Here is a 14,944-nt window from a genome sequence, read left to right on the forward strand (position 1 = left end):
TTCTTATTTGTATCTGACTGGAGTTCAGGCCACAACTGTGGCAATTTGCAACATCAATGATGTGACTGTAAAATTAAATACTACAGTATTTCACACTTTTAAAATGTGGCCTAGCAACATTTTTAAACCCCTTTTCTGTATCTCTTTGCCACTGTGGAAACAAATGGAGAAGAATCCCAAGGTGAAAAGCAAAGGGAAATTCAGGTGATGCCTGTTCTGCTTGACGATTACTTATACATTGCTAGAGGTGTATACCTGATCTTGGATGATGCAGTGCACGGACTGTGGATGCAGTAATGCAGCTCGTTAGCCGGCATTGGATAGAGTTTTGGGATGAGATGGAGTGAGCTTTCAGAGAGCCTCTGCTGGTGAGGCTATTTAGCAGCAGGCAGCAGGGGAAAGATGTTTTTGGCTAACACACACAACTTGTGTTTTTGAGATGTATGACCCGCAGCTGATTCTCCCTCGTGCCCAACATGGGGGATACAGCCGTGGTTGGCTAAGCAATCAAGATACTCTAAAGAAAACATATGGGATTAACCCAGTTTTAGTTTGAATTTCAAAGGTTCCCAGAGTGGATAAAGCCCATGAGCATGATCATGAATGTTATATTGCTTTGCTGTTTGAAGGAATTGCTTCTTTGGGAAGCAATGATAGATGCTGCATACAAATTCTAATCTTTACTGAACTAATGCTGAGACCTAGTAAATGCAAAATCATTGAGAAGCGCTTGCACCACATTAATTCTCACATTAAAGAGGCCCGCGTGCTTGTCAGGCCACTAAATGGTCTCTGCCAGTGTCAGAACTTAAACCCCAACCTTTAGCCGTCTCCCTTAATTGGCATTGTTTAATTAACACGAGCTGATTCTGCGTCTAAGTGAATTTGAGGGAGCACAAGTGGAAGCGTTGACGTCTGGCCGACTTCCCTTTTATTGCTCCCTTTTAACGGCCCTTTAGCCACAGCCTGTGGTCTCAGTCATGCTGCTCTGTCGTCTGATGTGGCTTTCATTCACCGTGAAAATCAACAAACCACTTTGAGCACATGTTCAAACACTCCATTAAATATAGCCTCTCCCTTTTTATGCCCCCGTTAGCTTATTACACACTAACAGGAGAGACGCAACGTCACAAGATAAAGCTTCATTTTGTCAGACGTGGTATAAACGCGTTCTGCAACAGAGCAGAGAATGAGAATGTCCAGCATCACGTCCAGGACGCCTTCCGATGCCACGTGCAGGCATGAATAGAGATGCAGGGCCTGTTCCCTGTCACCCTTTGGTGATAACAGTGCTGTGAAACCTCAAACGACCTCTCCCCTCCCCTCCCCTCCAGTGCTCTGCTCCGGCTCCAGCGCTTCTCTGTGGGTTTGTAACATTTATTGGGCTTCACAGGAAGCCTGCCGGGCCTTCTGCAGCTCAGACATGCTCAGTGAGGCCGTGGGAGCTTTGGGGACAGCCTCAGTCGCCCGCACTAAGAGACACACTCGCTCAGCAGAGGGAATTGCCACTGAAATTCCCACATTCTGCTTGAAGCCACTGATGCAGTTCATTATTTTTTTTTCCTATGCTATATATACAATACAGTACATCCGGCAAGTTCACTTCAGTATTAACCGAGTATGTTAGTAGTAGAGTAAGTAGACTGCAGGATCATATAAAGCATGAGAGCTATTTGTGATATCACAGTTTAATATTTGAAGTAAATGTGTGCTAATGATCTTTTTACAGGCAGCAGCGCAGACGAAGCTGAACGAGGGGAGGGTTTCGGACCCGGTGGACGCAGGACCACCGTCCCTGTGCTGCTGGAGGCCGAGGAGCCCCGACCCCTCAGCCTGCTCAAAGCGGGGGTAATGGCTGCACCTCACGCTCAACATGATCACACACAAGAAGGCGTTTTATGTAGGAATTCATCCCGTCAGCACTTTGACGAGTCAGCAGACGACAGCAGCCTCGTACTGCGTCGCCTTATTTCATGTCCTTCCTTTATTCTACACCCCTTTACAGCGCTTTGTGGGCTGTCTGTCCCACCCAAGGCGGAAAAGTTTGAAATTCAGCATTCTTCTCCACAACTTAAGCAAACTTAAAGAGAGGGACGTGCGTAGGTGTTGAGAACTCCCTGAGCAATTCAACGTCTTCTTTTCTGCTAATGTAGGAGTTGTTTCCAGCCTTTTGCTACAGTAAGTCAGTGGGTAAGAGCGGGTCTGGCTGCTGTAGGATGTGGAGGTTTTATCCCCGTTCCTATTGTGCCGCGCCGCATCCTGTCCAAAAGGTGAAGTCGCATTCGGAGGGCGATGCGCAGACAGGACGCGGGGGATCGGGAAACCCTCTGAACGGTTCTGTGTGCCCTCTGTGTTCGCAGAACTTTCCCGCGTCGCTCCAGCTGCTCGTACGCGTGGAGGGCGAACAGCTGATCCTGCTGCTCCAGAAAAATGAGTAAGTTTCCCCGATTCATTTGAATTCTCCTTTTCCCCCCTCACTGTCTGCAACGTGACTGGGGAAGACTGCTTTAATATGTTAATCACACATCTTGCAGTCTCAGAAGGACTGTGATTCATGGGAGGAGGAAATGTTCCCTCCAGCGGCCGGACTTTTACGGTTGAGGCCCGAGGGATGAGAGCTGGTAAAGACTGAGGCAGATGACTTCCACGAGGACATGTTTGTCCTCCCCGTCCTCTTCCTCCCTCCGCCCACCACTGAAACAAGGCCTGGTGATCATGTGGCGTTGGTAAACATGTAGATGCACACCCGCTCGCTTGCACAAATGGCCTCATGTAGTGAGGAATGTTCGCTGTGAAGCCAAATAAAGTGACAGTAAAGGCCGGGTTTTATGACGTTGGACAGATATAATATTTTACCCCGCTGCTTCTGGATACACTTATCGACAAAGCCCTGATTTACTTGGTTCCCAACTGGCCAGACCTTCTTCATGGATCACTCCAGGACACACCAACTGGGAGTTTAAAATAAGAAACAGGCATTTCTTCTAGATTCAATGTCTATTATGTAAATGGATCAATAAATAACCCCTCGCTCCGTCTCGCTTCCTTCGACTCCGGGCGCCCAGGCATCTTTCACCCACAGTTTAATTTACTTGCACACACACTTGAGGAAAACATTTTCTCTGGCCTCCTCCTGAGACCTCCAGTGACCTGTGTATCAGCTGTGAGTCATCAGTCGCCAGCCTGAGGCCAGGGAAGATTTTAGCGTTTCCATCTGGCCTGTTCCCTGTCAGAACAGATGCGTCCTCCGATATCACTGCACCAGTTCAGCCGAATCCGAACAGGTGGCCTCTGACCTCGGTGTGTCTCTCTCCATTGTCTGGGGCAGAAGGAAAATGTTAACAAGGAGTGGAGGTTTTAGTGAATATTTCACCAGTAAAGAACCAATGAGCTCTTGGAAATTCATCCACAAAAACTGCTTAAATATCAACACTTACTGTATGTTCAAATATTTAACTGAAAATGAGCATGAATGAGAACGACACAGAACAGAGGTGATAAAATTGGATTCCATCGTGGGTGGAATGTTGGTGAAAGCTGAGTGTTTGCAGGGAACAATGCAGAATCCAGGCAGAGGCTGCCGTTGATGACCGTATGAGTGATGCCCCTTTGTGCTGAGCTGTGGCAGGTTTTCAGGTTTGCCTCCTTAACCGTGCTGAGCTCGGCGCCGCTGCAGAGCACGCCGGCTCCATGGACGCCGTGCAGCCGTCTTCCTCCTCACCAGCGTGCAGTAAACATGCAACCGGGTCCGACTAATGAGCTGTTGTTGCTTGGCTAGGGACAGACCAGAACCAGTGAGGAGAGAACCCAGCTGGGTCGGAACCACAGTGCAGCTCCAGTGTAAATGATGAAGGTCTGAGTTCTCTGCGATTCTACACCTACACTTTAGTTGCTTTTGTGTTCATTTGACAATTGGCCCGGTCTGACCTGATTTTGATTTCCCTGGGCAGCAGCAGCCTGGGAATCTTCCTTCTTTTGTGAACGCTGTTGGTTTTTTATTTTGGCTTTTGTCAGCACTGAGTCTCAGCAACACCTCGTCCAGTCAGAGACCGTGTACAGCCCCCCTGCTGTGCATGTACAGACCTGCTCTCATCAGGATTGCCAGTGGATTAAAGCGGTTTGATGTTTACTCTTGAGGAGTAGCAATAGGTTCAGCCATGGCTCCGTGTGTTGTACAGAGCTGGACACCCTTGTACAACCCTGATCAATGGCAGCGTTAGCCAGCCTGAAATGATTAATGGAGGTTATATGGGACGTTCTGCATTAGTAGAGCAAAAGGAAAAAAAGTTGCAAACATGTGAAATTCTAGTTTCTACAAGAAAATGCTGTAAATGTGTTTCCTACTAGTCAAGTATCCAGACTCCTCATTTAAGTTTACACAGTATAACTTTTACATATTACTGCCCAATCCAATAACAATTTTGTTACTGCTTTGTTCCACACTAGTTTGAAATGACATAATGGAGCTTTGCTGTATGTCCTTGACTGTTTTTATTATTGTCCATCATGGAGACACTCGTCAGCACCAGAATAATAGTGGGTTTGATTCCAGCGTATTGTTAAATTTTCTTATAACTGTTACAACAACTGGCTATTGCTGTCTTTGAGACATTCATTACGAGCCTCTCTAATATTGTTTATTTTTATTAAAAGCCCTTCTGTCAGCTCGTCTCGAGGCGTAATGAACTGGGTGTGTTTCGACCCGTAACCGCTGCAGCTCTGCTCCACGCGTTCCCCGGTGACAACATTTCCTTTCATTCTTCTGTGACGGGAAAGAAAAGAGGAAAAGAGCCCTTTTGAACCATGGCTCCGTCTAAACATCATTATTACGTCTGAGAAGCAGCCTCTGTACTTCTTCCTCTTCTGTCACTTCCAGTTTCTCGGCCGTGTCACTGTAAAGGTCTCTCTCCTGTCCATCCAGGCATCTCTCGCCCTCCCTCCCTCCCTCCCTCCCCACTCGCGTGCATGCTTTTGCACCGAGCAGCTCTTCTGTCACCATGAAACCTTGCTCCTTGTCAAAACTGCCAGAGCGAAACGTTGGACGTCAGGTTGCTGTTTGCTGCCAACACATGTACAGTAGATTTAGACTTTGGTGCCAGGTCCCAGTGTGAATTTCCTTCGGATGCCAAGGCATTTTGTTCTGCCTGTTGCAATTAATTCATGCTTTACTACAAGGTAAACAGTTGGCAACGCTGGATTTTTTGATGCTTTATCCTTTGAGTATCAAGTGGTAATTATGGTACATACAAAAGCACTTTTCTGCACTAGTAGTAGTAGATGTAGTGTTAACTTAGTTCAGCATGACTGGAAGCAGCTCAGGTATCTCTGAAAATGCTGATGTAGTGGATTTTATCCTCTGACAGAACAGTCTTTACTTTGATTGACAGAAAACAAATGTCCCAAAATGCAATAAGTGTAAATATTAATCTGCCAGTGAACTCCGCCTCTTCCTCTGATGCTGTTCTGGTTCTGGCGATTGCATCTTGCCTCCTGCCATCTTTAATTAGTTGGCTAAAGCATGTGTGGATAATGCAGAGTGCCCTTGGGGAAAGTTGCCCAGTCTTGAAGGGCGATAACAAAAAAAAGAGAGTGCGGTCTAAGGTGTTGTTCCGGGAAAGATTAGAGTGGTCGTTTCTTTTTTTTTTTGACCAGCGGGATCGGAGCCAAGCTAACAAGTCTTACTGTTTTCCATAGTCATCGGTTTTGTCTTTACCCGGGATTCACTTTTTCTCTGTCTGTGATTGATTTTCCAGACATAGATCTCTAAGGGAGTTGAATGAAAAGCCGCTGTTTGAACACGTATGAAAACGTGTTTCGGATGTCATTCACACATTTATGAATTTTAAACAAAGTTAGCATATCTATCTTGTATATCTACCTTAGGTGCACTTCAAACTGATTTTAGCCTTGCATGTATTAAACACAGAGTGGCTGACCTGTCAGGGGTGCTGGAATAAATAAGCATTTAGGATCCAGTTGGGAGTGGTTTTTCTGGTGCTTCGATTAATAGCCAGTGAATGATGGCACAGAGGTGATGCATCCACAAACTCCTGCAGAGCTGCAGCTCTTTTTTACTTTGTGATATACTCAGCACGGCCTCACTGGAAGATCACTGGCTTGGTGTACTGTAGGTAAGTAGGAAATGTATTATGGAGCTGTTGATATGGTGGAGTGGTACAGTACTGCAGATGGTGATGATGCATAATATTCATATTTATTCCAGACATAAAACGTCTGCACCAGCAGTAAACACATCGCAGGGACTGTGGTCCATGACTGATTGGGTTGCCTTGATGTACAGTACATGGATAGATGTCTCAAGATCCAGTAATAAAATGCATGAACTTTGTCATAATGCACTTCTGCTGCTTCTTACAACTTTTGGTGGACACTTTGCCATAAATTACTGCTTCCAGGCCAGCGACGCTGTCTGCACTAGACTGTACAGTAATTGTGTTTCACACACAACCTCCCTAAACCCTTACTCATAAAGGCTTGATATAAAAGTCTTAATGAGAAATCCTTTTCAAAGTAGAAATCACTCTGTGTGCGATTCCCATCCTCTCTATATGAGAGAGTGGCTCGTTTGTAGTGGCCCCATGAGAAATAAGGAGAGTTCTGCTGCTGTTCACTCACTGCAGTTTGCCTGATATGATGTCACCTCGCCACACAGGTGGTATGAAATACAGATTATAGGAATTAATTCAAGATTAAATCTTAAAGCGTTCGGCTGAATCGTTCTGAATTGGTGTTATTCTGTACCACGTGATCACATGCATTCAAACGACTGTGTGACTCATGTTTTAGATAAATCATCTTGTTATGCATCCATGACAGGTTTGTTGGTGAACGGAAGGTTTTGTGTGTTGTGTACATGCGTTAAACGCACACACATCATGTACTCTAGCTGTAAACACACTCTGGAGGAAGTGAGCGTTCAGAGTAGATCCAGCTGTGTCTGGGAAAACAAGGGGAAGGAAGTGCATCATATGACTTCACTGACTGAGGGGAAGTTTTTGCTGGAGTGGCTCTTTGTTGAAAAAGACAACACACAGACTGGAGCGTGATTAATCCATGGTTTGTGTGAGTACTGTAAGTAAAGGTCATTGGAATAAAGATTCTAATGTTAACCAATGTTGAGAAACTCTCCAGACAGACTTTCACTTAGTGCTATTGTTTGTAGACCATGACCGTCAGAGAAGGATCTGAACATCGGGAACATAAAGTCATGGCACTGATTAAACACGTTGTTGTTAAATCGACGTCCTGCAAACGATGGTGATCCACGTCACGCTGTGTTAACATCTCTGACTGATTTCTCACCTTGATCCTTACACTGTTAAAATGAAGCGTCACTGCAAAGAGAAAGTTTCCATCTCCACGGTGTTTGCCGTTTAATGGGGTGCAGAATGATCGATCGCTGGCTATTATCTTATTGGAGAATCAGCGCAGCTGTCGAAGTGTTCAGCGGCTTAATGACATGAGATGTTTTTAAGAGGGGCGAGCGTCGCTTCATGGAGCCAGGAACTGGGGAGCTTATGATCTGTGATGTGTGCAGTCAGCGGAGCCGCAGTCTGTTCCGTTATATTAAAGCAGTTGTTTTATGGGGCACGGGTTCCCCTCGCAGCTTCAGATGTCACCTTGTCGGCCGTTCAGGATTCAGGGATAAACGCGGATGCTGTAGATGCGAGTGGGTGTAAGAGAGCCGGAGCTTCTTGTTTTTTATGGCTATGCACCAGTTATTTAAAGTTTTTTGCATGAATGAATGCAGTGCCAGAGGAAGACAACAATAAAAGGCAAGGGAAGAAAAATGAAAGACAAAACATCTTTAATAAATTTTATGGCTCAGCTTTTAATTGCATATTTGCCCTGAAGACAAAAAAGTATGGTTGAACAATGAGGCTTCCCGGGGGGGCTCCATAGATTAATTGGACAGATAGGAACCCTCTGACATTAACATTTATGCATGTGTTTACTTGTTTTCAATGAATAACAAGAGACCACCTCCCTTGAAGATCCCTAGTCACCCATTAGTTCCAGAGTGTGGCTTGTTATGGATGGGAATATTGACGCAGCATCGCAAGGAACAGTTCATCTCACTACTGGGCAGGCAAACAAAAAGAAATTTATTGAAATGCCTCCCTCTCACAACTTCTTAATGAAGATTTGATGCTTCTGCACAAACTCGATCTCCATATATCAGTTTCACTATGCGAAAGGAACATTAGAGGAGGTTAAGTGGCCTTTTGTAATCTGCACATCAGCAAATAATTCGCCTTAAGGCAAAATGTGCAAAAGATTTTAGAAGATGGATTAGTTTGATGATTGTTCAGGAATATCATGTTAGGTGTTTTTTTATTGGATTGGGGTCAAACTTACCCTGGCGATGATGAGTGTGTGCTTTTTTTTGTACCGGATGATATTAACGAGCAAATTAAAGTAAGTAACTGATTAATAAGTCAGCAAAAGACTTAAGTAAACAACTAAAGTGACCTAACGGTCCTTTTACAGTGTAGTAAGATGAGATGTGGGCAAGAACATCAGTCTCTCAGCTGGTGATTAGACTTAGCAGCAGGTTTGCCTCTTACAATGCAGAGAGCTGATGCTTTGCTGCTTGGTGGTGGTGTGAGGTGTTGCCTCCAGGCTTTCTGAGCGTGAACCATTTTCCACAGACGGCCAGAAATCCTCAGTGAGGATAATAAAAGCCTTTAGCCACACATTTCACAGTCTACATTTAAGCATGAGAGCTCGGTGCTTTAATTACAACAAACTGCCCCACTGGTGCGACGTGCGTGGAGGATACAAATGCCAGCGGCTAATTTGGCACAAGGTGAACAGGTAAAGTTCTAGAGCCGGTCGGAACATATAGAGACGACTCGCTATGATGTGAGGCCTTTCGTTTAGAGGAAATGTAGTAATTGGAGTGATCTGAGTTCTTGAGATGAGATGTACATAGTGCATTTGTCTTGTATTATAATATATTGCTGTAAAGGTGTCAGGAAACGGGTGCAGTCGGTAAAACAAACACACTAGAGTTCCTGAGGGACTCCAGTTTATCATTTTGTTTGGGTGAACGTGTTCTCCTGGAGATTCACTGACAAAAGGCAGCTTTGCATTCGCAGCTGAGCCCAAAGACGCCAGCGAATGTCACCGTCCTTCACAGCCTCATGTGTGTCTGACCACATAGACTCACTGGTGCATCTGTGTCTGCAGGGCCCCTCTGTCCTTAATCTCTCTAAACATGGCACAAACGCGTATGTCTTGTGCTAATATTGGGTTGTTTGTCGGTCTTGGTAAAAATTTAATTTCAGGAAATTTGTCAACGTCTGGGAATTTGCACAGAACTTTATTATGCTCTCAATGTGACTTTTAACAAAGCAAAGAAGGGTCTCGACTCATTAGAACGTTGTCTTTGCTTTGGTCAATCAATATTTAAATAGGCTTGGCCCATTAATTATCCTGCTGCCTTCACATTGGGTCGCTGCCTGCTGGAGCACTAATATTGGAAAATGTGAGTCTCCTCTGTCATTAATGCCTTTTAGCCACAGCCAGTTGGTTTCGGACCGAACTGACTGGTACAGTATGACATTTTGTGCGAACGTTTCAGAGGCTCAGAGGACTTTGGTGATCCCACCACAGATTATCCCGTGCCCCTCGCTGACTGCCAATACTCTTCAGTGGAAATGCATTCACATTCAAGTTGCTGTGCGTTGTTCCCCATCTGACTCTAAACAGACTTCACGCCCCTGAGTTCTAATGTAGGCCGTGGTTATAAGTAGTTAAAAACAGTGCAGTGATTACAAATGTATGCGACCAATTCTAGAATCTCGTACCCAAGTAGATTTTCTTCCCCCACAACGAGATCGAACAGATGTGGGGGATGTTTTCCTCTGTGTGCGTTTGTCTAGCTTTGTACACTCCAGTGCACTCTCCACGGGCAAAGCCCAAGCTGAAGGGACACTGAGCTGTATGCAAATCAATTTGCAGCACGTCTACATGTGGAAATGGAATTAGACCTGTCAGCCACACCTCCTTTAGATCCTCTTCATCTCTGTCTCCTTCAGTAGCAGTGCACTCTTTTCCAAGCAGCTACTGTAGGAAGGCTCAGGGTTGGGCTTGTGGGGAGAGTGGATTAAACAACATTACTGAAGTTAGTTCTCTTCAAAGGAAGTGAAGAATCTGCAAGAGAAGCCACATTTCCCTATTATGGTTTCACGCTTAAGGGTCTTTCTATAATGGTGAATTATTACATGGGGCATGGAATCACACACATGTAAATGAGGCTCTGTGCTCGGATGCGCACAAAACACTGTACATTTTAGATGCCTGAGAAACAGATGGTTGTCAAAACCACTGATCAGGGTTTCAGCTTCACTGATTCATCTATTATAGTGTCTTTTGCTGTAGGTCTGAGTTTTTCCTTTCAAAGAGAAGAAATAGCGGCTCTGTGCAGCAATGACAGCAGTTATATCTTCAATAAGTTCAAGAAAAAGGCACAAAGTCAAAATTGATATTTTTCACTGTGCAGCAAAAAGGGAGGAGGGACTTTGTGAGGTTGGCTGTAATGACTTTTTCTCTGTCCTTGTCTGGATGCTCCCTGCATTCTGCTAGTTATATATCGAGCAGCTATTCATACAGTAGGATCTATGTCAGCGATCCACTTATATCAAAGAAAGGGACCACGTTCATCTGGAACATCTGCAAAGAAGTTGAAAGGTTGACAGGAATCACAAAGAGCGGCTATTGTAGCGACGCGACGAGGGGTTCGGGATGTGTGGGTGTCGCTTTAAATCTCCTTGAACATCCCTTTTCAAAGAGGAACTCAACATCCTAATCATGGACGCTGTGGAGAACCATTAATCTGGCTTAAAGGCACAACGGGCAACACAGGCGGCAAATTAATTGTCAGACATGAAATTAGTTTTGAAAAGGAGAAAGAGATGGGAGATTATTTTTTAAGACAAAGAAGCGTAGTTCCCGCCTCCCTAAGGAGCCATTAAACAGCCCCCCATTCATCACAATTAACCTGGGCAACTATTAATGAATCATTAATTAGACGACTGCGTCTGATGAATGGCAACAAGCTCTTAAAAGTGCTGAATCATGAGGCAGATATTGGATTTTATACCAATGTGGAGAAAATAAGGATTGTCATAACATGATAAAGTGTGTGATTCCTTATAAACTGTTCTTGTATCAGAACTCAAAGTGGGAAGTCCCTGCATCAGACAAACCCCACCATCGTTCTCCTCCTCTGGCGTAGTTCAGGCGACGATAACGTTCACAGTAAACACGCAGGCTCTCAGGCCGATCTGGCCTCTTCTGCCGGGCGCGGCCGGCCATTTCCCCCCGCTGTCATCTGCTCATCATCAGGGGTCATTTAGAGACAGACGCTCCCACGGCGGCCAGCTCCGGGGCGGGCGGGGCGGGCGGCGCGGGCGGCGGGACCCCTCCTCGCGCGCTCGCGGCCTCATTACCTCCGTGCACGCGTGCCAGGGAGTTGATTACAGGCAGATTCTAACGTGTAAACCCACAGCTTTAGTGGCGTGTGTGTCCTGGGCCAGGGGCCGCGCCGCCCTAAGCTGGCTTTCCCAGCCCAGCCCTCGTAATGCAGCACGGGGGCATTTACTGGGAATTACCGCTCGCGTGACGCAAATCCCCCCCGTGCAGCAAACGCATCCTTCGTTAGAGCATTTTGAACAGCCCGGCGCAGCGTCGCTGTCGGTTTATCTTTTCATTGTCTGCTAAGCGCGCTGTACGCGCCTCTGCCACGCGGCATCCATTTTTAATGAGACGTACCGGGCGCTTTAAAGTTATTACTGGTTGCTGGCTTATCAGATTTGGTTTAGAGCTCGCTAATAGCGTGATAAGGCACATTAGGCGATAATAAGTGTTTAATGAAGTTAAATGTGTTCAGGCCTGAGCGGCACAGGATTGATCCTTTTTAAAGGGGTCACAGAGAAAGTGAACTTTAAATGTGCAGATAAGATGGAGTGTGAAAAGAGCGCACTGGCTCCATCCACCCGTCTAATTCTGTTTGTGGGACATGTAAGCTGTGTGGGATGAGCGATGAACGCTGTTTTCCAGTTTTTAAGTCCCCTTGATCTCCCCCTCTGCCTTTGTAAATCCTGTGGTTTGTTGTGCACATGCAACGGCCAGTCCTCCGTCGTCACGCGTGGCTCGCTGGTGGAACTGGCACTTTTCGGTTATTTCCATCAGCTTGTTCGCGCTCGTGCGTCTCCTCCAGATCGACGCGTGCACAGTGTGACGGAGCAGCTGCAGAGCACGGGCGTTCCCACCGCTCCTCTGCCAGCGCTCGGGGTGGGGCTCTGTGTCCATCTGCTCGTGGCCTGAGGAGGGAATCGCGCAAAACGCGCGTACGTGCACAGACGTGCACATGCGTGCAGTAATTACCTCAACGGGGACTGAACGCCGGGGGACTCGGGACACGTGCACATCACCTACTGTACACAGACGATTCGGTCCTGTGTATTGTAACATAACCTACTGTAATGAGCACTTTTCCATAATATATATATAATATATATATTAAGCTCTGAAAAATGTTTCATGCATCTGTTTTTCTTTTGTTCTCCTCTTAGGGGCCTTTTTGCGAGTCATTACACTGAGAGGCATTACCGGGAGGATGGAAGCGTGGTCACTGGTGCTCACAACTTCACGGTATGGTGCCTCTAAGTATCACATATCATAATCAAATGTTAAGTGTAATTTGTATCTAATGCAAAGATTAAGAGCGATTAGTTAAGATCACCACAGTGTGCGTTTTCTATAGCGTTTTCCACCCTCTGACCTACTTTATGATGAGCTGCGTTTTATGCTTGTTCAGTTTAAGCCAAGGTTTCGATCAGGATAGATTTATAGGATATAGGCCTTTTATCTGCTACCCATGTATTTTATTCATGTGACTACAGAAAGAAAATCTTTTCAAAACAAAAAAATTTGTTCAATGGAAATGACGTATTATTTTACTGTATGAAGGTGTTGAATGTGTTTAAAGCGTTTGCATTTACATTTTTACATACAGTACAGAAAGAAAAGCCTTTCAAAACAAAAGAAGATCTTTCGTTTTTAAATAAAACTAATTAAAATTAGTTCAATGAAAATGACGTGTTATCATCTGAAGGTGTTGAAGGTGTTTAAAGCGGACAATAAAGGCACTTTTACATTACTGTGGTATTGCAGATACCTGCTCTGTGACTTTGAAAATGTTCTGTCTGCCTCTATTTAACTTCATTAAAAGTTATTTGGCCTTTTGAGACTATGTATAGATTGAAATCACGGTAAGAACTGCACAGCAGTGAAGACAGTTTGACAGGTCGCTCACAGTTCGCAGGAGAAGCGATAGATCAATGATTGGCAAGTGCATATTCCTCACGGTTAGTGGGGCGGTTGTGATGGAGGGATTGTTCCAGACGTTGCATCAGGCTGTCAGATACTGTATTGTCTTAGATAAGCTTCACGCAGCTGCACATCTCCAGCACCTGCTGCCGCTGAGCTCGGAATCAGCCAAGTATCAAAGAGGCATCAGTAGATAGACCTGAACTGGTAATAAACCATCCCCTAAGAGAAATCTGCAAAAAAGAAGTAATGAAAATCTCTAAATCAAGATTTAAATATTTGACTAAATTTAAATGTCATCTAGCTTTAATGATAATTGGCATCAAGCTTATATACAATGCTTTCTAGTGTGAAACAGAAGGATTGACAATGGGAATAAAACACACCTTTACTGGGATTTGGGAGGTGAACCAAGCTGTGTTTCATTTCTGATCTGCTTGTGTAGCTTCAGGAAATCCTCTAGAATGAGCTTATAACCAAAAATCTACGTGAGAACGCTTGTAGCTCCATATACTGTAAACTCTGAGCATAATTAATCCAGACCGTCTCTATCGCTTCCTGGTGTTCTACTATGAAAGGTGAACTAATCTAGGTCAAGCACAGCCTGAGCACAGGAGCCTTTGTAGTTGCTCTATTTTAATACTTAATGTATTGAATCTCTATCGTCACCTGAATCAGGAACTCAGGGATTTATTTATTCATCGATCTATTGCAGAACTCTAACCAAAAACACATTTATCTCACTACTTTCATAACAAATCATAGTAAAAAACGATTTGCTCTAACAGTGACTAATCCTCCTGTCACCTTCCATCCTTGCCAGCTAAACAGCTTCTCCCTTCAAATGTGCAGGTTGCATTCATTTCTAAAGGCCTGTTTGTATTGAGAGGCGGATGAAGGCGCATCTGATCTTCAGAGCATGTTGATTTAAATGAACATAATGTAAGACAGCATGAGCACAGTTGAATTACGTCTTATCCTCCTTTAGCCTTTTGATGTCAGACTAGAGCTTCTGTTACAGGAAATGTAAAAGACCTTGTTATTTTTTTTCCACAATAAATTTTTTATCACATTATCCAGTGGGTGAAGCATTCTTTGCATAAATGATTTTCATCTCCAATATGTAAAGGCTCCTTTGTTAAAGTTACAGTCTCTTCCAGAATAACTGCTACTACCACGGGGAGGTCCGGGCCCGCCGGAACTCTGACGTCACGCTCAGCGCCTGCTCGGGCCTTCGGTGAGGACTGTTTTATGCCCTTTGAGGGCCGTTTGCCAGTCAGCGTCTGTGTTCACGCTACGCGCCCACCGCTCCTGAGCGGTTCGGCCGGCGCGTGACTCGCAGGAATAGGAAACGTCACACCTCATGGTCTTCGACTACAGAGACATCCAGTAAATACCTGTCGTTTGGGCTGGGATTGTCATGCTGCTGTTTTTAATGACCCGATTTACTGTACGGTAAATGGCAGATTGAAGAATTCGGCATCACTCAAGTCTTAAACCGTAGCAGCTCCTGTCTAATTAAAAAGCAAAGAAACATAATTGGAATCAGTTTGTGGGTTAAAATGACTGAGCTCATTAGAATGTG

The 14,944-nt window shown here is 44.9% G+C and overlaps 1 protein-coding gene across 3 annotated transcripts in view; it reads left to right on the forward strand.

The window, feature by feature from the left end:
- The window catches only part of adam12b (ADAM metallopeptidase domain 12b), a 41,992-nt gene that overhangs the window by 5,151 nt on the left and 21,897 nt on the right, over positions 1-14,944 (forward strand). For all 3 annotated transcript variants that reach the window (XR_005898698.2, XR_005898699.2, XM_029175784.3), the window contains exons 2-5: positions 1,730-1,848; positions 2,361-2,434; positions 12,603-12,681; positions 14,520-14,596. Coding sequence is in view for 1 of the 3 variants with exons in the window: in XM_029175784.3 (XP_029031617.1) it covers positions 1,730-1,848; positions 2,361-2,434; positions 12,603-12,681; positions 14,520-14,596 (349 nt within the window). In the remaining 2 variants the exon portion in view is untranslated. The remainder of the gene's footprint in view (positions 1-1,729; positions 1,849-2,360; positions 2,435-12,602; positions 12,682-14,519; positions 14,597-14,944) is intronic.

Source organism: Betta splendens, chromosome 15, assembly GCF_900634795.4.
Source record: "Betta splendens chromosome 15, fBetSpl5.4, whole genome shotgun sequence".
Taxonomy (NCBI): Eukaryota; Metazoa; Chordata; class Actinopteri; order Anabantiformes; family Osphronemidae; genus Betta; species Betta splendens.